This window comes from Charadrius vociferus, unplaced genomic scaffold (assembly GCF_000708025.1).
Source record: "Charadrius vociferus isolate BGI_N301 unplaced genomic scaffold, ASM70802v2 scaffold15, whole genome shotgun sequence".
NCBI classification, from domain to species: domain Eukaryota; kingdom Metazoa; phylum Chordata; class Aves; order Charadriiformes; family Charadriidae; genus Charadrius; species Charadrius vociferus.
The window spans coordinates 9,871,922-9,895,414 of record NW_009650064.1 but is presented as its reverse complement, the minus strand read 5'-3'; the positions used below and the strand labels follow the sequence as shown (position 1 = coordinate 9,895,414).

The following is a 23,493-nucleotide window of genomic DNA, read 5'->3' as shown; positions in this document are numbered from 1 at the left end:
ATCAACTAGAATAACAGTTTTCACCTAAGTGCAAGATTAGCGGTTTAATCAGTTTTATCTGTGTGGGCTAAACTTTACATTTTGTCTTCAAGATTTGTGACAGCTGAAGATCTGACTTTGAATTGGAAAGTTCACCATGGCTTGAGTCAGCTGGATCAGGTTACTGTGTTAGGTTATTTCTGTATTTACTGTTGTTTACATAAAATCAGAAGATCAGATGCCCTTAGGGTCTTTGTAAAGTCTATTTTATCCTTACTTTCTTTCAGGATTTTTGTTTGCTTGCTTTTTTCCGTGATTTTTCTTTGCTTTTGTTTTCTCTGCTCTGCATAGAGTCCAGTTCCAGGAAGATTTGAGCCAAATGTTAGAAATTAGTGTTTACAGAGATTAGGTAGAGTGATTATATCTTAGGTACTGGGAGTTTTTGCTGTTGATTGCAGTAAGGCTACATTTTCACCTACGTTGTTTGCCCAGGCCCTCCCGGTATCTTTCCTGTTTCCTTCTTCAGCACCTGGAATTATTGACTCTGTTTTCTGTGGCATTACCTGAATGTCTTGTTCTCTCTTCAGCTGCAGCAGCCTAGCAAGGCCTTCTTTTCCTCTACCTCCAAGCATCGCTTTAAACAATTTTGGAGTTTCCTGTTTCTGCCCAAACAGACTGGCCAGGCCCCTTGTTTGTTGCACTGGTGGTCCTGGAGCAGGTTTCCCCTTCTCCTTCAGCAGCACCCTGTAGACAGGAAGGAATGAGAACACAAATCAGTGCTGTGAAACTGAGCAAAGTTTCTGCAAAGCTAAAACACCACATTCATGGATGAAAACGTAGCAATTTTTCCAGCATTTTTTTTTTTTTTGTTCCAGCTCCAGTGGCAAGAGGAAAGGTGGCAAAGGTAAAGGTTTTACCCTAGGCTCTGGCAGAGTCGGAGGCTACTATTCTAATTTGGAGTTAGAATTATAGAATCATTTAGGTTGGAAAGGAGCTTTAAGATCACCGAGTCCAACTGTAAACCTAGCACTGCCGAGCCCACCACTAAACCACGTCCCTCAGCACCACATCTGCGTGTCTTTTAAATACCTCCAGGGATGGCAATTCAACCACTTCCCTTGGCAGCCTGTTCCAATGCTCAACAACCTTTTCGTTGAAGAAATTTTTCCTAAGATCCAATCTAAACCTCCCATGGCGCAACTTGAGACCATTTCCTCTTGTCCCATTGCCTGTTACTTGAGACAAGAGACCGACCCCCGCCTCACTACAAACTCCTTTCAGGTAGTTGTAGAGAGCGCTAAGGTCTCCCCTCAGCCTCCTCTCCTCCAGGCTAAACAACCCCAGTTCCCTCAGCCACTCCTTATAAGACTTCTGCTCTAGACCATTCACCAGCTTCGTTGCCCTTCTCTGGACACAGTCCAGCACCTCTTTCTTGTGCTGGAGTCTTTCTTGTGGTGACGGGCCCAAAACTGAACACAGTACTTGAGGTGCGGCCTTAGCAGTGCTGAGTACAGGGGGATGATCACTTCCCTAGTCCTGCTCACCACACTATTCCTGATACAGGCTAGGATTCTGTTGGCCTTCTTGGCCACCTGGGCACACTGCTGGCTCATGTTCAGCCGGCTGTCCACCAACACCCCCAGGTCCTTTTCTGCCAGGCAGCTTTTCAGCCACTCTTCCCCAATCCTGTAGCGCTGCATGGGGTTGTTGTGATGCAAGTGCAGGACCAGGTACTTGGCCATGTTGAACCTCGTACCATTGGCCTCGGCCTATCGATCCAACCTGTCCAGATCCCTCTGTAGAGCGTTCCTACCCTCAAGCAGATCAACACTCCCATCCAACTTGGTGTCATCTGCAAACTTACTGAGGGTGCACGCGATCCCCTCATCCAGATTGCTGATAAAGATATCAAACAGAACAGTCCCCAATACTGAGCCCTGGGGATCACCACTTGTGACCGGCCACCAACTGGATTTAGCTCCATTCACCACAACTCTTTGGGCCTGGCCAGCCAGCCAGATTTTTACCCAGCAAAGTGTATGCCCATCCAAGCCATAAGCAGCCAATTGCTTACCTATATACTGGAGAATAAACAAGCGTAGGCTCAAATTAAGGTGTTGCAAAGCAAATGAGAATTTTATAAGGTGAGAAGTAGTGTGGAGGAGGACGGATGCCTCATACCTAAGGTAGAAGTCTCTTTCCTAGCCTTCTGGATGCAAATTCAGAGAATGTTTAATGTTCAATTTGGAGTCCAGCTGATGCTTGTGGAAGTACTAGTTTACCAAGCTAACTCAGCATGGCTCATTGCTCACAGGTCAGGTTAGACAGTGGTACTTATTTTTGGTATTCTTCAGTAGAAGAAGATACCCTGAAGATAGAAAAATTACTGCCAATCATCTGGCAGACTAGACTTTCACAGCCTTCCATAGCTGTGCTGATTTGCAACCATAACGACAAGAAGGGAGAATGAATGATGAGGGTAAAGATTAGATGCCAGTTTCAAGATAGATGGCACCAGAGAAAAGCAGAGGGTTCCCATGCTTTCATTTGCCATGAGGTTACTGTACAGTTTTCAAGGCAACTTTTCTATCCTTGCAAAAGCCCTGACTTAAGGCTTTTATGAACAAGGACTATACTTGCAGTCTGAAGTACAGTAAATTCCATAATACTATAATTTTCTCCAGCGTCTTGTACTTTGTTATTTTGGGAATTTTAGAAGGGAAGATTTAACTTTTTTTTAAAGTTTTATTGTCATGATTTTAAAAAGTACATTTCAGCTGCTTGCATGGGTTTATTATATGAAGACCATACAGTGACCATTAGGCAAGTGATATAAAAATTTTTTTTTTTTTGCTTTAATAACTCCTTTGAGTTTATTTCAAGGAGCCCTTTAAAGGTGTGGGGTGGCCAATGAATTCCACAGAGGATCTTTCAGGGCAGAGCAACTGATAACTTGATTCCAAAACTGAACATAACTGCAATCTATATGAAAACAGCGTGCAAATCTCCTGTTGGTGCTTTGTTTTTCTAGGGAGATGGCTGACCACGCATAGAATGCAGGAGTTTTGGAAGAATTTGTGGATGCCTAGGCAGGTGAACAGAATACATAGGCTCCAGCATGGGGTAGGTACTGCATATCTTTAAAATTAAACATGATATCCTGTATCTAATCTGATATCTAGAGAGGGCTTTGGGCCCAAATGGGAATGCAGATGTGAAGGATGGATGGTTATTCAACTCCTGCAGTTGAGAAAGGCTATCTGGAGGAATTGGAATTTAGTCGCTTGGCAGGATACGATTAGAGTGAGCAAGAAAGCAGAAGAAGGTAGTGCAGGACAGAGAGGCAAGAATAACAAGTAATGATGGTCGTACAACTGTTCAGAAAGAAGCTGGAGACAAGTCAGGAAGGGTAAATGTCGGGGACCGCCAGTCAGTGGATTTGTTCCACCTTTCTACCTGTTGATGCTGGTTTTGAAAAGTGGGCAATCGGCCCATTCTGTGTCTAGGTTTCTTGCTCCTCAGGGACAAATGATTCTCGAGATGCAGTCATTTGATAACCAGGGCTGTTGAAACATGCTGAATACAACCATCTGCTAGCACTCCCATGAAATAAAATGCCACTCATGTGCTGTGTCCTCTGGTGGAATTTCAGATTTGGGAGCAACCTTCCAACCCTTGATACCAATGCAAGGCAACAGCTGAGAACAATAAGAATGCTGAAGTATGCTAATAATGACAAACTGTTTCATGTATTTTGATCTTTTACAAGGTAGTAAGGTACTCATTTTGTAATAATTTTATGACAAAATCTGACAATATTATGCCCTTTAAAAACTGGGGAAATGGTGATCCTAGCAAGCTATAGCCAAAGCAGAACGAAAAGCAGTTTAGGTTTGAAACCCCGTTTCAGAATCCCTTTGAACAAAATTCACACCTCTCAAATCTGTGTACTTCCATCTTGTCAGGCCTTACTTTAAAATCTATTCCTAACTACTGCTTAAGATTTTGGAAATGCATACCAGTCTGTGGGTGCATTGAAGCCTGTCTCTGTAGAATTAATTGCAGGTGTTCGGTTGCATCATTGAAAAACTAATCCTTAACTGACATCTGTGTTGCTGTTTCTTTCTGGACTATGTAAGGAGTCCTGATAAGCATCTCTACCTCCTATTTATTTTGTTACCTTAAATACAATGGAGAAGGCAACCACATTCAGGGCTTCATTCTACTCACCACATTTCCACCAACCTTGGAACCCCTGCCGAGACCATGGCCTCCACTAAATACTACCAGGCAAATCTGACGTCTAGAAGCAAATGTGTTTGCATCTGTTACTCTTCCAAGAAAGGAGCACAAATCTGTCCAGAAGCCACAACTGTCCATTCTGCAGCTAAATAATGTGATTTAAAAACTATTATCAGGACATACTTTGCTTTCTTCATGAGAAGTTTTTCTGAGTCAGGATAGTGCACCAAGATTTCATTGAGTGTTTTCTTGTCCAGAATGAAAAGGTTGGCAAAACCATGAGCCACCACATTGGCAGTCCTTCGATTTCCTCCACCTGCGGCTAATAGGCTGGAATGAAAATAAACATCATCAGTCACATCATTACTTGCCCTAGTAAGCAATCTCTTTGCTGGTGGTTTTCCACTGAAGTCATCATAAAGCTCACTTACGTACCCTACTGTTCTATCTGATGTTCTGTAAAGGCCCTTTGCCATTGGGATTAGCAATAACTTCTTGCCTCAGGAGGACAAATTGTCACTACTGCTTAGAGTATGTAGATGCTAAGGACTGTGAAAGGTCTTGCTAGATAAAGACATTTATAAAGACATTTCTCCCAAGAGACATCTGCTGTAAGGACTGCATTTGGTTTAGTCCTTGTGTGAGGCATTTCCTCAGTTTTGTGGTTGAAAATGATTAACATCAGAAGTAGAGCAGCACAAGTCTGTTATGATTGGAAAAAAATATTTACAGTGAATGAATGATTCTCCAAGAAATTTAATTTTCCTGAGTGAATAACTTCTGTGGGACTCTGGTTTTCAGTTTTGTCACATACCACATCTCATCTTTGAATGTTGGCAAGTTGAGTGATATGGATTAGGAAGGTCTTTCAAGCTGACAGTTACAAATGTGTCTGCCAGAAAAAAAAGACTATTTTGTTTTAAAAGTAAGGCATTAGACCAGTTTAGCAAGCAGTAGTTAGGACATCCACATAAAAATCAGATGTTGTACAAATAAAAATTCAATTGTTCATCTTGCATTAAGCAAATGAAATGAAGAGACTTCAATTCTCAGCTGTGGTGGTAAGCAAGAGAAGTTGCATTTTGTTCTTAGTACTAAAATTGCTTTATCACTGTATTCGAGGAGATCCACCCTAAAAATTTGTCCCTTAAATATTTCCCAGTGAGTTAATATTCTTAGAGAACGTTTAGCAAAGCCTTAAATTTAAAGTTATCAATAAAGGATAATCTGGACCCCATAAAACATGAATTAATAGTTATCCAAAACATTAATCATGGATATATAAATATTTGGTTTACTATTAAATATATTTACAGAACATATTTATAAATATTAGGTCATGCAGATAATATATTATATTTGATTGATAAAGGATAGTATGAGACCTCTACAACGGTGTGTGCAAGGCTATTTTTACACACACGCACACACAGAGTTTTTCTGCAACCCGAGATAGCAATCAATATATGAACTCAAGCTGAAAATGCAGTATATCATCTTCTTTTTAAACAATTCAGTACAGTTCCTCAGATAGAATAAAACTATTTGCACAATAAGAAAAGCAGCTAAAGAAAATTGCAAACAGCTTTTGAGTTCTGATGAATCACTTCTCAACAAGTCATCGAACAATCATTTGCAGGCTTTCCTAAGAGAAAGCTCATTTTATCGAGGCAGACGAGGACTAAAGAGATCAGCTTTTTCATTATGGTGATGATGTGAGGTGAATTTCACAAGTAAGGCAGTCTTTGCCCAAACAGGATGACTAAGGACAGCATTATGGACGTCATGACTGAATCTGTTTTGGCTAGCGTGCTAAAAGTTACATGATAGATCAATTCTTAAGAATTAACTAAATTTGATTTTCAGTAGTTCTTAATACTGTAATATCTATATTAATAGAGGAAATTTGGGGGGTTTGCTTCTCATATTTTATTCCAGTTGTTAGCCTAAACTGCTGTAATATTAGTAGGAGATGATAACTTTTGAATTCTTATGCTAGCAAATTTAATTTACAGGTATAAAGTTGGAAAAGTGTTGATTCAGCTTATCTATTTTTTTTTTTTTTTTATTCGTAGCTGATCTCTGTAGGAAGCTGCTGTTCATCAAAACTAGCAAATTGATCCAGGGGATGGCATGCATACCAGCAGAACCTGCAGGGTTGTGGCAGCTCAGCTTAGCACTTATGTGCATATGGAGAGAACTGGTAAGTCAGGGAGGGGAGATAGGTCTGGATCTTACTTCTGAGCGGGATGTCAAACACCAAAGGGCAGAGCTCATTGAAAAGAAGCAGCTGCCACTTTGTGGGAGATCCTGGGCCAAAGCGGAAAATGTAATCTTTCACAAAGCTAAATGCTCCATTTAGTTATAATTTTTTTTAATAAAAGTTAAAGTCACAAAACAGCTGAAAGGCTGAAGCTGAGACCAAACATTTAGTGATCTTTCTGTGAAAAATTTGCATATAACGGAGAAATGTTTTAATTTTTCCAGAATTACCATTTTCTGATAGGAAATTGTTCTAGTAGAATATCAGTAAATGGATGAATGAGGACATCTGGCTTAAAGTGTAAATTTCTCTGGGCTAATGAAGTGTTGTGTTATAGCTGAATTTCTCTCTTTCTCAATTGTCGGTGCAGACAGGCTCTCATTAAGGCAGCAATCTGTTTGCCTCTGATTCTGAGATTATTTTCCTTCCCCAAACTGATATTATCTATACAGGAAAGTAGTAATGAGGGTAAGATGTTAATTGGAAGGCAGCTCCTATTACTTAATCTGTTTCTGTAATAATTTTCAAGGATGAAATTGGCGAAGGGCTTGCTTGAACATTAGTCTTGCATTGGCCTTCTAGTATAACTCAGGGAAATTTTTTGAAATAAGCATTTTTTGTTTCCTTCAACTCCTTTGCCCTAAGAGACTTTTAAAGCATCATTTACATACATTTTGAACAGAGTAAGATTAAATAGCAATTGTTGTATATATCATATAGTTAAACCACTTGGAATGAACCTGACATATTTCTTTAAACAAATCTTGAATCAGAAGTTGGAAGGAAATCAGTTTGATATCAGGTGATAACCATGCTATGAATACTGAGGGGAAAACTTGGATGTGCTAAATGAAGCAGTATTTCATCTATTGAAGAATATTTTTTTCATTTGCTTCTGCTATACACTATTCAGAAGACCTTGACAAAACTTATATAGACAGGAGCTATACAAACTCATTATTTTCTAACACTTTGCCACAAGGAAGAGGATAAATCTCTACCAATACACTTAGTGCTTCACATCTTTGCTTTTCTTCAATTTTGGAGATGTCTGCCAGTTGCTGTGTATTTTCTCCTCAAGTTTATCTACTGCCTCACATTTATATGCAAATTGTGTGTGTCTGAACGGGTATGTTGCTGCAGTAGGTCAGCGATGAATAAAAGAAGACTAGAAGTGCAGAGTTAGAGCATTGCTGAGGGTTTTACTGGCCATATTGGCAATTATGCGAAGAGTAGCACAGATTGGGAAATGAATCTTTAAACGTCGCTGTGTAGTTCTCGCGTGGAAACAAGTGCTCACCTGTATTAGATCAAAAATTTGAAAATCCCTTCCTTGTTTTAAAAACAATCATTATAATTTTTCAGTTTAAGTCCTCGCTGCAAATGCAAGACTAATAAATAATTGAAACCTATGTGTGTGTTACATATCTGGGCTGCTGTAGTTTTTTCTTTTATCTTTTCAGTATCCAGCTCTCACTGAAAGCTAGTGCATTCTCAGCTTTTCCACATAACTTACAATACAGATTTTTTTTTTTTTTTGAGGCTTTGCTCAGGTATTATCTTGTCACACAGAGAAATACGTTTCAAATAGCCTTTTCTCAAAGAACTGATATAATTTCACTTTCGCACTCAATGAAAAAGGTCTGTATCTATGGGATATATCAGGTGTTTTCCACTTGAGGTCTAAGCAAGTTCTGTATGCACGTCACTGGATAGATGGGAATGTTTCCCCTACCACAAAGGGAAACACCAGTGGAAGATAAATGTAAACCTGGCACAGAGCTGATTACGGCTTTTCAAAAGGCAGATTAAAGCTACCAGCAAGAGGATTAACAATAACAGGAAGGCAGCTGGAAGAAACCAAGAATCCAATTTATCACATGCAGCAGCACATGTATTTTGTTACTTTTCCTCAAGCCAACCTCAGCAGGGGATGCAGTGCCTAAAATCTAGCACTTGGTTGTCTGATTGGGGAACATGGCATGTAAGAGTTAGTGGATTTTGCATAGCAACCACATGGAGAATATAAAAAACATTTGTAACTAGCTCACAAAAATTTTCTCATCCAGATAAACTTGCACCCAAAAATCTGGTCTCTCTGCCTTTTTCTTGTTTTGTATGCTCTTAAACAAATATATTCTCAAATGTGGATGCCTGATATTTGGCAACTTAATCCCTACTTCAGGTTCTAAATGAGCCAGCCTTATTAGATTTTTTTTATCTCCTTTGTTGGAAATTAATTATCATTTTTACCATGTTCTCTGTATGGGGACCTAGTCTCACTATATAGGCAAGAAAATGCACTTTCTCCTGCTGTATTGAAGACCTCAGAACAGGAAGATGTGTTAAATCTTTTAAATGCTGAAGGAGAAATCCGGCTGTATATCTCTGCGTACATTGCCCAAAAGAGTGGTCTTAGATCTTGCCAGATTAGTCTCTGATGCTTCACTTAGATTTTCCTTTGCTGACCTGCATCTCCTTGTTCAGTGTCCTCTTGGTTGATCCTGCCAACTTTCTAGCCTCCTGTGGTAGCTGTCATGCTTGCCACAGAGAAGTTAAACAACCATTGATTATTTGATCAGTTCTAAAGAAAGTGTGAAAAATAGTGATGGGCCTACCTGATCTCTCCAAATACTGCTCCTGCTCTGAGTGTAACCAGAACTTTTGTACCATCAGGGCCACCAAGGACTTGAACTTCACCCTGTTTGATGATGTACATCTCTCTGCCGATCTCCCCCTGGGAACACAAATACATAAAGATCTCATGATTTAGCAGGGCACTGTTTGTTTTTTGGTTTGTTTTTTGTTTTTTTTTGTTAGAATAATCTGACAAATTCTTCTTTAAATATCTTTCCCCTTTCTTATACATGAGTTTACCCGTATTATGGAGAAATAAATGCTTGGACTACTTTTCCTAGCACTGAACACAAGCACAAGGACTGACTCTGGTAGATATAATTGTTGTGTGGGATAATATTTGAACAGGAGTAAGACTATCTAGGCAGCTTGGAAAAACAAGACTAGATAACAATCAGGATTGTAGCTGTCATTTCCATCAGCTGTTCTGGTGGAAAATAAAATACCTCAGCAGCATAATTAATAACAAAGAAGTGCAAAAAAAGCCTATGATTCGTGGTCTGAAAAGCTTCAGTTTTTATACTATTACTTCTAATCATCACTTACCTAATTTAAAATGAAAATAAGAATAAATAATAATTCAAAACTTTGTCTACTTTTATGTAAATTACTGGTTGGTTTAAGAGATTATTGGTTTATTTATTATCCTCCACATCATCTACTAGGTTTCAAAGTATGACATCAATATAAACAATAAAAAGCAGGCAAACTGGACTTCACAAACATGACCGTAACAGTCTTCACAACATCTCATTAAGACAGGCAAATAAATATTTCTCTGTATGTGCAGCTGGAGTAATCAAGGCAAAGCAGCAATTTCATTTTAAAACTGAAAAGGCAGCCGCAACAAAGCCAGAACTGCAAACATAAGGCTTGCCCTTCCTATCCCTCCTCTTGCGCCTCCAAGCCTGCCTGTCGGCGTCTCCTTGATAAAGTACAATGAGGCCAACATACATCCAAGGAAGAGGTAGTTCCAACAGGGTTTCATTCCCTACTAAATGTTACAGCATTAATAGGACTTTTATGCTTGTTGGTGACATAGATCCAAGATCCATACAGGTGAGAGGTCTTTTAGCTCTGTATCAAGCTGGAATAAATGGATACTTCCATTTCTCGTAATCCATCGTTGTTGAGGACTGTTTGCATTTGACTGCAGTATCAAGACATTGAATCTGTTACTGCTGTTTATTATCTCTGTTGTGGGAGAGTCCCAGCCACAGTGTAAGGTCCTTTCACACTGTTTATTGTGCAAGCAAATATGCCAAACTATTCTTCTGCCCTTTCTAGCCAAGAGTAATTCTGGGATTAGTCTTTGAAGGGACACACCTGACCCTTCGGTGCATTCACAGACGTTTAACTTCCTACCCTGTGGAGTCAGTGGGACTAGCTCAGCATTCGGGAAGAGGATCAGATGCTTAACTCTTGGAGGAAGCAGGACCTTAATGAACATCCTGGACCAGAACTGCTAAAGACAAGTTAAGAGGTTCTGATGGTTACTTCTGGGTGTGGTATGAACTCTGGGTCAATTGTCAGGACAGTAATAGTACAGATACTTCACCCTGCCCATGCTTTAATTACATCCAACACAGCCTATAAGTATGTTTACATGCCTTCTGAAAAGAGACTTGGGCTCACCTGGTCAGAAGGTGAGCTGTCTACCTGTATTACTGTAAGGCCATGTCTGAGCCAAAATGCTAAGAGAAAGAAGATAGGCTGCTTTGCTAAGGGACAGTGTGACAATACTCAGCTGGAAGTCTGAAGATTGCTCAAAGCTGTGAGTGATAGCAGAGCAAGATCAAATCCTGGTGTAAGGAATAGTATGGGATGCAGTGCATTTTCTACATTCTTTGATAATTCCACTTAAGAGTTTCAGAATACACAAATGAAGCACATGCAAAGGCTATAGGCTATCTATAGGCTAGGTTTGTGTGTATATATGTATAAAAGTTAAGCTAGCTCCATTTTAAATATTAAAACTTCATGATGTATCATTACATAAGCCATATTTAGATTAACTACTTTCCCCTATTGCTGTAATTTTATGTTTGATAATATAAGTAATAAAATCCATATTGTCTTGTTCTACTTCGAAACTCGAGAGCAGTTTTGTTATTATTACACAGAGTACCTTAATTACTTTTATGCTATCTAATTCACTCAGGATTTATTTTATTTAACGGACACTGCTGACTGATATCTGAACTGTTTTTCTAAAATGCATACTATTATTATTCTTTGAAAGAGAAAACAATGCTCACCTTTTTGCAGACAAAGTCACCAGGTAAATACACAATGGATTTCAGCCTTAGCAGCATGTCATATATCATCTGGGTATCGCACCCCTGTTAAAATAGTTAGAATTGATTGCTCCTGTTAATTCAGTAACACATGATTATTAGTGCTTACACTGGGCAGCAAAACCCAACAACACATGAATGCTCCAGAGATTCATAAGTAGAATGCAAACTCAAAACGTCATAAAGATCAGCTTTTTGAGTAGAGAAAAGACTGAAAGGATGGTCATTTCAGATACTTATAAAGTTCCCTTTGGGTTGCATGTCTCTTTACTTTTTGCAAAGTAAGCTTCTGTATATCTGAATTTGCTATGGAAGCTCAGTTAGTGCTATATTCACAGCTTTATGGGTCTCTTATGTGTTTTTTTTTTACCAGTCCAGGGGAAAAAAAAACAGATCATGTTAAATATTGGTATGAATCTATTCCATGTCTTCAGCAAATGTGGCAGAAACCATGCAGGATGTAGTGTTTATACAGAGATATCATGGTTGTTTTGCAATTATCCTAACAAACAAATTAGTGTTGAGGTTACTGTATGTCAAGACTACTTCTAAAAATGCAGTGGCTCCTTGGTTTTGTTCTCAAAAATCCAACCTTTAGTACCACATTTCAATTGTATCTCTGGAAAACTATCATGATAACAAAGACAAAGCTCCTTTGCACAAAAAGTTACTAAAAAGTAGCATTCACTACATCGAAGTTATGCTGCTGGAACACACAACATTAGTAATCTCTCAGGCAGTGTTAGGCCGTATACAGTGAGGCAAGGTGGACTGTATTAAAAATTACATTCTTCTATTTATGACTTTCGAGATTAGTTATACTCTGAAATCACTTCTAGTCTGACTATAACATCAGTTATAACATCAGATACAATAGGACTGTGCCTTTTCTTAAATCTCTGCTTTGACACACAAAATTCGAAGGCAGGCACTTGGCTTTGTCCTGACATGTCTCCGTTGACTGCAATATTTCTAAGACCTGTTTTGCTTTGCATATTAACAAGCATGTTCTTAAGTGTTGCAGGATGCACAATACAACACATTCTCTCAGGAATACCACACATTGCATTCTCCTGTAAAACTACTTGCTTTGAATAAGTCAACTTTATTGACAATGGCAAAGTTCACATCAATTGCAATGGCTAATTGCATTTTGGTTGGCATCTGCTCCAGTAATTCTGATTCATCTGTAACAGAAGAAAAGAAAAAGCAAACTGTAAGTTAGAAAATATAAGGGAAGAATGAAAGAATGTCCATAAAAATGATCATGGTACAGATAAATATCTTAATGGAGCTATTGTAGCATTTCAAATGAGGAAGCTGCTAATACGCTTTTGTCTTTTAAGGTACATATTCTGTCTAAAGTTATAACCAGAATATTATATAAATTAATAGAATTTATGAAGTAGTAAGCATCATATTGCTTTTTCTTTTCTAAAGAGTAAAGAGTGTTTTCTCTTCTAAAGTAAAGTGAATACGCGCCTCTCACTCCTCTCATGCAATTCAGAATATGAGAAATGTGAATTTCACCCTCTAGCTGTATCTATACAGCCACTCTCACTTGGAGTTGCTGCGTAACTGGAATTGGAAAGCCTTACCCAACATTCCCTGAGAGTCCCATGTGTATTCATACCAGGTTCGAACACGATTTTGGACCACTTTTGGAATAGAATAAGTGTTCATATAGGAGACAGTGTTGTCCATAGAGGAACGGTAGTAGTTCTGTCCTGCAGTAGCTGCTCCGATTACATCTCTCATCTGCAAACATCAGAGGTTGTTACTACACATTTCAGCAAAAATAGTCTTGATTTGAATACCTTGTCAACAACACATGAAAAAAAAAAAAAAACTTGTTTGCAAAATCACTGATTAATTATGCATTCAGCTGCATGTTTTGAATAGGTGCTGCATCTGCTTATTCAGAAGCATTACTGATTTAATCTAATTGTGTTGGAAAGTCTATATTTATGATTTTAAAGGAATCATTTGTGGCTTTTAGCTTATTCTTTTGTCTTATATTTCTGGACATGATGAAAAATATAGATAATGCTTTTCTTAAAAATCCATAATAAAGCTACTCCGCATTTGGTGTGCAATGCAAGTCAGAAGTGAAGGAAACTGGGCTAAATTTCTCTAATAACATCAGCTGGCACCACTAGAATTAAGATCCTGCCAGTGTTTAAATAGTTAAGAGAATCTAGACCAGTCCTAAAAATGCACTTTGAGCTGAAAGGTGACCTTGAGGATTTTAGTGCAGGAACATCATTTAACATTCCAACCCAAATGTAATTTAGGTTTTAGAAAGTGGACGAGTTAATGTTTGTAAATATTCCTTTTTCAAAAACATAACTATCTAGACATGTTTTTAGGAGAATGGCTTCATATTGCAGTGACCAAGGATTAGCGTGCCAGTGGGCTGAATTCTGCTTTTTATTACAGAGATGCAACTGATTGCAGTAGGGATAACAATTTTTAGGCAAGTGTGCTAAACCAGGAATAACTCAGTAATTTTAAGAGCTCTTTGTAAACAGGAATTATAACAAACTGCAGTGAAACTGCTTGTATGTTAAGATTTAAGGTTTGAGTCTGCAAATGACTATACTGGTTACAAAAACTAATCTGCAGAATCTTCTTGGGGAATGGTGCTTTCATTGACAGTTATGTCAATTTAGGAAAAAAATGCAAGTATGCAAACTCTGAAGTTTAATCCAATATACATGAATTCGACAGTTTTCCAGAAGAAATATTTTGTATGAAATACTTTGTTTTATTTTTGGTAATTTTTGTTTATGGATGAATTTTAAATCCTGTAGACAAGAGCCTGTTTCGTGATAGTTATCTCTTCTTGCACTTCTAAACAGCAAGAGACATACAATTTTTCACTGTTTGATTGAAATTTTCAAATCCTGTATCCAAAATAAAAATTAAATTTCAGTTTTCATCTTGGTCTTTTCATAATAATTCTTCCAAGCCAGACATATTTCAGTTATATTTATTTGGAAATATAACCAATTCGCTGTGCTTTTTTTTTCCTCCTGCCAAAAGAGAACCAAAAGAACTACAAACCAGTTAATTTTCAGGTTAACAAATATATTGTGATTTATGGAAGAGGGCAGAATTCTAGTTTGAGAAAAATCATGGAACTTCTGTTAACAGCATTCTATTGGCAGTAGTATCGAGTCTGACTTATTCAATAATTTGTACGTATTAATATCATACCTAAAATTAAATTTTTTCTATCAGATTTAACAGTATAATGTGAATGTCAGGAACTGCCTCCTTGGCTGTGAGGAAGAAAAAAGGAATTATACATAGTTTCAAGAATCAGCCGTGTCCTGCAGAGTCTTGGCTTTAAATCAGCTTAGGTACAAAAGGGCTACAAAACTGGGAACTGATTAAACACATGTATTTATCAGAAGAATAAGTATGGATGACAGTTAAATAGAGGGACATACAGATGGAAGCTAAACTTTTTCCCAGAACAAAACTCCATTAAATTGAATATATTATCACTACATTACAGTAATTTGAATGTATCTAGTTAATGATTTTTTTGATGTACCTGACCAATTAAGCTGGAGAAGACAAAGACACCCAAGAAAAAATTCAGCAGTTGAAAAACTATCTCAAACAGAGTGTGTGGTTCTGGAAGGCCACCGATGGTGATTAAAGTACGAACCGCCCAGTAGTAACACCTCAGATACCTGTGGATACAGACAGCATTTTTGTTATTGACTGTAGGTACTTATGCGGTTGAAGTTAAGCATATATACCTACGGGTTTCAGGCCTTTCAGTGATGCTTTTCAGTCCAAAAGACCTCAGCATTTTTTATAAAGGGTTATGATCTTACAAATGATATGGTTATGTAAACCATGTTGAGCTGAATGTTCTCACTGTCAGCAAAATAAGAATATATATCAGAAATGCAGTGGTTACTTAGTGTTCTCCAGTAACTCTATGCAGCATTACAGAAGATTTCAGTAAAAACTTGTCAGGGTGGACATTACAGTGTTAGAATGCCCTCAGTGGAGATGCTACAATGTTAAAAGGAGTGTAAAAGTATTAGACACCTCCCAGAGTTTATCTGCAGCATCCTAGATACACACATATCTGAAGGTCTCTTCCACGGCTTCATTTGATGACACCAGTGTGAAGCCTTATGGTGGGCACAACAAATGCAGTGTTGTCCTTCTCGTGTCCACTCATTTTCCTACCCCTTTAACCATGCTGGTCTTCCTCCCACATTACTTCTGAACACCTTTCATTGGCTCTGCCTCCTGGGTTGTGTCAAATGGAAGTTTCACATTTCCACACGCTGTGTGTTAATCCAGCTTCTCCAGAACACTTCACTTGTTCAGCATTGAAAGGTTGACTCCTGCATTAAATTCTCCTAGTGGCTGGCCTCCACTACCCCTTCTATCACCTTAACAAACACTTTCTTGCCTTCTTCACTGCTTTTCTGCATGCCTGGGAAGAGCTGTCCATCAATCCAACAAAACCACCTTGCTAACATTCTTCAAGACTTTTCTCAGAACTCCCTTGATTTAGAAGCCAAATACAGCAGTGTGCAATGGCCAGTCACTAAGACACTGCTTCAACATGTGGCTTATATTGACTCCTTCCCTGTATCTGTCTGCTGTCTCTCACTTCTCATACCTGAATTGTGAGCTTTTTGGCCAAAGACTTTTTGTTCTGTTTGTACAGCCCTCTTTGTACAGCCTTGTGCATGACAGAGCCCATTGCAATCAAGCGGTTTATTATTACTCCTATTAATAAATGGCCTATGTAACAATACAATTGGAGGGGCTGTTTTGTGCAAATATAAGAAAATAAACTCACAATAACAACCAATTCCAATCAGTTTTTTTTTTTTTTTAATCACTCGAAAGTGTTTCCAAGTCTCCCACCTAAAACATCAGGCTTTATGAAGCAACTGATTTTTGCTTTTCATTACCAAGTGTTTTTTTTTTCTTGGTTGCAGATTAATGAAATGCAGTAACAATGACCACTTTTGCTGTAGTTTTCTAGTTACAGATTTTAACAGCCAGAACTGGCTGTTTTCATTCAGAATCCTTAAGTAAAAAAATTCATTGCATATCTGCCATCATATAATTTTTCCTTGTTAGGGGTGCAAAATGAACAGCGGGATTACACCACTATAAAATTTTCACTCAAGTTCAAAAGAAATCATCCCCTATGCATGCTTACAGTGAAGTATGTATAAGTGGCAGCTTTCTCGTGGACTTCTGTACCGTAAATAAATACTAAGAAAAAGCCTCAGATCTGTTTTGGAAGAATTGTGGATTTAAGCATAAAATGATGTCTCTAGCTTGTCTGAGGGGAATTATCATATGAAACATATTAATATCATATTCATTTGCCATCAATGAGAATGCTGTAGTCCTTGAAAGTATAATTTATGAATATAAAAGTAAAGAATTTCTGTGCAAGTCACTATAGGAAAAGAAAGTAATTAACCAATTCCCTCACCCCCAATGGCCTTGGATGCCAAGCTTCCTAAGTCCACCATGATAGACAATATATAATCTTCATTCTGGGAATGTCTACAAAGAATGAAAGCAGCTCCTCAAAGGAATTTAGGGGTCATATGTTTCTTTGCTGTGTTGTATAATCCAAAATTACAGAGGCTGTTTTCAGACCTGCCCACCCCTGTCTGAAGATGTAGTTAATACAGCATATTCTTCTGTAATTTTACTTCAAAAGAAGCTTTCTACTGGCAATGTCACATGATATTCACTATCTCTTAGGCACAGGTTTTGTATTTTCTCCATTTACTCATTTTATTGTTTTTATTTTAATCTGAAATAAAAGTTACACAGTTGAAATATAAAGCAGCTTTTTTTCCCTAAGAAGGGGAGAAATGAGGCTGTAAATTTTGTTTAAGGAAAGCCAGAAAAAACAGACTCCTATTTCAACAGTATTAACAGCTCTGCTTCCTACTAGCTAGTGTCTGGAAACCATCATCGCTCACCATACGGCTTACTAGCCTGCTATAAAATTACTGTTGAAGCAAACAACACGAGACAAGAAAGGGATTTTCCCTCTGCACAACATGGACAGTATGTTTATCTTTCAGGCAATCAAACTACTAGATTTTTCCCTAAAATAAGTCCTAGGTATGAAAACACCCAGAAACACTGCAGTTAAGATAATTTGTAACATTAGGCCAATAGAAATATCTTTTTCATAAAGATTCATTTCAGAATACATAAAACTTCTTCTGTGGTTTTGGTTAATACAGGTGAATCAAATCTTTGTGCATGTGGCTATCAGATTTTAAGGTGACAGGTGATATTCATGCATTCATTTCAGCCCAGGGAAGCATTATTTCAGGGCTATGACATTGGACTCCTCTCAGGTTACAACCAGGAGTGGTTTAAGCAGAGTAAAGAGCTGGCCTTTATAAACTGGTCCTCTAATGACCCCCGTTTTGGTACCTCTTTTCCTTGAGTGACTTACTCATCAGGTAGCTGCGGGTACGATGATCTCAGAATGGTGTAAACTACAAAGCTTTTATCTAAAAAGTACGGTTGCAAGTAGCACATCTGAAAGCATTAGGTCTGACATGAGTTGGGCTGTGCATTCACACATTGTCTGGAGGCACAAGACTGCCTCTGTATAGCAAACACTGCGAGTATGACACATCAGACCTATTGCAAGTGCAATGTATAGCTGATACCCACAAGACACCAGTCCTACTGCACACTGGGCAATGCATACCAAAGAAGTCGAGTTATTCTAGACATGTACAGTGACCATTTTCTGGGACTTCCAGACATCCACTAAGCCTGTGCCCAGAGCAGGAAGGCAGCAAGCTACAAAGAAACATAAGGAGGATGCAAATAGATGTCTTGATTAATAAATGTGCAGGACAATTTTACAGACTACTTGTGGATGACTTGCAAACAGCAGAAGACATATACCATGAGCAAAGCGGAATGATTTGGTTTACCTAAATTTAATGCTGACCTGAGGGGGGGGTGGGGGTGGGGGTTGTTACATGAGAATGTCAGTTCTCTAGTTTTAGTTTCACTTATGGGTAGTGATGAAAGAGACAGATACTTCCATGGGTCAATTCAGAACATTGACATTACATTCCTGCCTTGAATGCCTTTCTAGAGGAATTGTCCATTTTCCTGAGGAATTAGGGAAATGGGTCCCTTACTTGGGCAGTTAAATTAGATTGTAAATAAACACATATAGTTCAAATTTTTCACTTAGCTATAATTAAGAAACCTTTTCAATATCCTGCTGCAGTGGTTACATAGGCTCTACACTGTGCTGTTGCATCAGGGATGCGGTCCTTCTGTGTTAGGAGAGACTCGGGTCTATCTGCCTAATTATACCAAGCTCATGAGTGCAGTTTTAAAGCTGGGAACATCTCGTGTGTCTGATTTGAGTGCATTGCAGGAGTGTGAAGCTGACTGTCTTTTGCACCTTTGAAGTCAAAGGCCTTGATTGAAGGCTGCCATGCAAAAGAGCTCAAAACTTTTAGACTTGCACTAACACTTTAGCGTCTGGCCACAAGCTAGAAACAGCTAGCAGAAATTTGCAAAAAGAGCTACTTTGATAATTTTGCTTGTGGTTTAAATGCTGCGTGCAGCTGTTATTTATAAATTGAAGTTCAACAGTTGGTATGCCTGCTCTGAAACATATATATAGTCAAATTGATAAGGGAAACGGTTGCCAGTGTATTCTTTTTAGCCTGGAAAGTTAAAAAAAACCCAGATCCTAGAAGCATTGACATTTTTAGGAACTGGTTTTGGCCACAACTAGCAGCATTTTATGGACACAGCAGGGATTCTACATAAAACGTTCACGCCACTAAATCAGTGTCAGTTCATCTACTTTGGGTCACTGTAATCTGAGACCACTACAATTTTGATTTATGTGTCAAACTGCCTACTGTCATTTTTTTTAATTAGTTAAGAAGCTATGTTTGTCATCTTCTCTTTCTGAAAGTATTCCCATTCTGCTTGAGACTAATGGCATATTTTGCTTCAAATATTGGCAACTCTGACTGCTACGTGAAAGGAAATTACATCTGCACTGCTGTGCTGTAATATATACTGCAGTTGTGTTTACTTTTCCGACAGGTTTTTCCTGAATTATTCTTAATTGCTGCTTTCCAAGAAATTAATTTACCTGGAAGTATCTTATCTGATACATTTAAATTCACATTGCATCTCCAATAATAACTGATGTTCACACAATGCTTCTCTGTCAAAAATCCCCAAATATTCAACAATCACACAATATGTCCTACCTGATTCTCTAAGGCAATGACTATCCCATACAGAAGGCATTTGCTGTTAGTGAGACACCAAGCTATGCTTTATGAAATGCAGCTCAACACAGGATACTCTTTGGGGGTCTGTGTAGATGGGACTGTATAATCCAGTATGAGTTAGATACAGGCAAAAGAATAAAGTCATACATTCACCAACCAATGTCAACATGAGGTAGATTAATGGCTTAATGAGGCTTACATGGATATATTCTAATATGCATTTTATTCCAGCATCTCAGTTTAATGCAGACCTTGATTTATGAGGTTATTATTATTGTTTATAAAAAATTCTGCCCTAAATCCCATGTGATTTCAGTGTGGCATCATTTAAGAAGTGTTTTTGTCTCCTCGTGGAAAAGATATCACAAAATATTGCAAAACCTGACCATTGCCTCTGGGCAAAACTGCATTGTCTGTGATCAAGCTAGCAAATAATTTCTACCAGTTGTTTCCCTGGTGAAATGTAAAATATTCTTCTCCATGAAAAACAGGAAGACTTTCTGGCCCGTTCTCTAGGCTGTTCTGAAGAGGCATTAAACCTTGAAGATCAGTCTTCAAGTGAACACTCTATTTTTGGAGTTTTCAGGTTGCTCAGCCTTAGTTACCTTATTTTTTAATGATGAGGCAAGTATTCCCAAGAATGACATTAACAAAAATAGCTATAATGGAAACTCGTTCTGCATTTTTCTTGTCAGATATCTGGAAGCCTTGATCTTGTGAAGAAATACCTGTGTATAACTTCACTTACATAAGTGGTCCCACTGAGCTCCATGAGCCTGCTTGCACATGTTTAACTGCAGTACTCAAGCTGTGTATTTTAGTGGTACGCAGAAACTTCAGCCGTGTCATTTTTTTTGAGAGAACCATAATTATAAAAAAAACCAATGTTGCTTTACACAAAGTGTTTTACTCTCAAAGACCATTTTCTTACCCTTCAAGATAGTGACTTCAGACCAAACTCATGAAGTGTGACAAAATTACAAGCAAGAGGAGCACATCTCCAAGAGAAATGTGAAAAGTTGTTTAAAGGATGATTTATGACAGCAGTAGCATATTATATGTGGTTTTGCAAATAAAGTAATTAATAAACAAATTGAGCTTCTGTGGCTTTAACTATATTATGGCCTTTGAAAGAAATGTACGTTCATACATTTGAACCTACTAGATATGTTTTTATATAACTACACACAAAATACATTATGACTTTCCTATTTTCTCTTACTTCCTTTCTCCATCATCTTAATGAATGTCCCTTACTTGGCACCCAGCCTAGTGCTGTCACAAGGAGTTTGTGGAAAAATGTGCCAATATCCAGTCCTTACCACTGGAGACACTCTGCCACAAGTTTAAGCATGACCTTCTCAAAAGATAAGAGAAAGTGGGTGGAATTTTTTCAGATCAATCACCATGGTGTTTAGAGGGACTAAAAAGCTGCATTTTAATAACATGATGCTGTGTGGCAGAAAAGAAATCTGTGCCTTTTATTCCTTTGAGGGATTGTTCTGCAATCCTTCTAACAGTTCCCATGTGCATATGCAATCAGTAAGTTTAATTTATGACCCTTATTGCTTTCTAAATGTTTAATTAAGTTAGTGCTTAGCACCGACTCATAAACCTATAAAGCTGAAAGTGGTAAACTGATTATTCACTGCACCTGCCCTCCAAATATGTGTTAGTAATGAAAGCTGCTAATCAGCAGTCATGGTGCTAAAAGTTTGCTATCCAAGCACTTGTAAATACGAGCATACCCTGCAAAGCAAAGGCGTGGGAAAAGGAGGGGGATGCAGGAAGGAGCAAAACCAACAAAACTCTCTTGCAAGAGAAAAGGACTTACATGTTTCCTTTGCCATCGTACACCCATTTAGTGCTGCCAAGTCCTTCATAGTCTGAAGCCCAGTAATACAGGCATGCGTTAATGTGCAAGATAAACAGCAAGTATCCAGTTGTTCGAATGACCCTATAAAAGTCAACAGATTCCTGTAAAACAACTTACATTTTTCCTTCCTTTTAATATGGAACCCATTGCTTTTTTGCAATTAAGCATCCACTAAGAAGTTCCCCACCTGTATTGCCTCTTTGAAAAAAAAAAAATAGCCAGCAGTTACCTCTCTCACGTTTGTCCAAGGTCAAACAAATATTTTTCCTAGAATTTTTGAAACAGGGTAGTTTTTAAATGATGGTTCCCTGAGGATTTTATAATCCACTTCTTTAACTGGCTATGAATATTTACGGAAATGTGAAGGTATATTAATGAGGCTAGAGGGTTAACGTGTTTGCCAAACTCTGTTCAAGATAGGCTCTAAACTTGTGAGCCAAAGCCAAGAAATGTCTGAGGTCAGAAATGAACTGCTTTACAAGAGCTGTGCTAGGAAGCCTGCAGTAGATCCACTAAATAGTGTGATTTAGTGGATACAGCAGGAGTTTTATCATTCCTAATCCCCGTTCTTATGCATATGGCCAGTTCTTTGAAGAACACCAATGATGAACTACTTAAGCACCAAGCAGCTTTCTGTTTAATACAATAATGATCTCATTGTGTATCCTCTGTTCAGTGCATGGGGATCAAAAGAAAGATCTGGATTTAGCTCTCGATTCAAATATTTATACAGGCACGGGATAAATAAGTAGGAAAAGTACAGGACTTACTGAAACACAGGGAGGCTGCTACACAATGAGTTTATCTGCTACAGCTAGAATTCAATGCAGTTTGGGGTGCATAGTAACAGAGTGTGCAGTTTTATGAAAATTTGGAAAGTTCTAACTAAGTTAGGTCTATAAACTAAGTTAATGGGAGATAATATCTCCGTGGTGCTTCTGTGTTATGCATTCCCTTGCTGGTTCTTCAGGTGTCATTGCATACCCTCTTTTGTCTTTCCATGACATTGAGCAATCTACCTATGTGTACTCTTCTTCTTTACGATGTTGATGAATGAATGTCACTTCTCTGTTTAAATGTTGGCATGATTCCAGGACAGCTATGTTTAGGGTTGCAAGCTATTGAGATAGCCAGTGTGTTCTAGTAATATTGCAATAATCACCATGCTGGATCTTGTACACAAGTTTGAATCCATGCAAGTGGCCTCCTGAGGTCTTAGTCAAGGTTCTGAAAGCCTTTGCTACAATTTATATTATATTTCTCTAGGCAAATGTTGAATCTACCACAATGGGTAGATAAGATGTAGTAACTTTTGGTAGCTCTATTCCTACAAACTCAGACCAATGGGTTTGAGAAGATAACCCAACCAGGCACATACACTTGCTGCGTAGAAGTTTAGTTTGACGCTATCCAGTTAATTGTTGCCTTATCGCTCAAATGGTGACCATACCAGGATCTCAGATAGAAACAACATTGTTACAGTGAAATAATATGCAATAGTTTGCACAAACAACTCATCTTTTTAATGTTTTTTAGCTCTTGCTTGTACTCTTGAAGGGATAGAGTGTACCATCAGCAAGTTTGCTGATGACACAAAACTGGGAGGGGTGGCTGACACGCCAGAAGGCTGTGCCACTTTACAGTGTGGCCTGGACAGGCTGGAGAGTTGGGCAGAGAGAAACCTTATGAAATTCAACAAGGGCAAGTGTAGGGTACGGCACCTGGGGAGGAATAACCCCATGCAGGGGGTTATTAACCCCGTATATTAACCCTGGACAGGTTGGGGGCTGACCTGCTGGAGAGCAGCTCTGTGGAAAGGGACCTGGGAGTCCTGGTGGACAACAGGATGACCATGAGCCAGCAATGTGCCCTGGCGGCCAAGAAGGC

General features: G+C 38.4%; 1 protein-coding gene across 1 annotated transcript in view; it reads right to left on the bottom strand.

Annotated features, from left to right (window-relative positions):
• The window catches only part of CNGB3 (cyclic nucleotide gated channel beta 3), a 69,147-nt gene that overhangs the window by 867 nt on the left and 44,787 nt on the right, over positions 1 to 23,493 (bottom strand). The window contains exons 10-17 of the mRNA XM_009891943.1: positions 21,565 to 21,687; positions 14,981 to 15,122; positions 13,017 to 13,176; positions 12,508 to 12,605; positions 11,380 to 11,463; positions 9,103 to 9,221; positions 4,405 to 4,551; positions 543 to 723 (exon numbers count right to left, since the gene is read on the bottom strand). Coding sequence (XP_009890245.1) covers positions 543 to 723; positions 4,405 to 4,551; positions 9,103 to 9,221; positions 11,380 to 11,463; positions 12,508 to 12,605; positions 13,017 to 13,176; positions 14,981 to 15,122; positions 21,565 to 21,687 — 1,054 coding nt within the window. The remainder of the gene's footprint in view (positions 1 to 542; positions 724 to 4,404; positions 4,552 to 9,102; positions 9,222 to 11,379; positions 11,464 to 12,507; positions 12,606 to 13,016; positions 13,177 to 14,980; positions 15,123 to 21,564; positions 21,688 to 23,493) is intronic.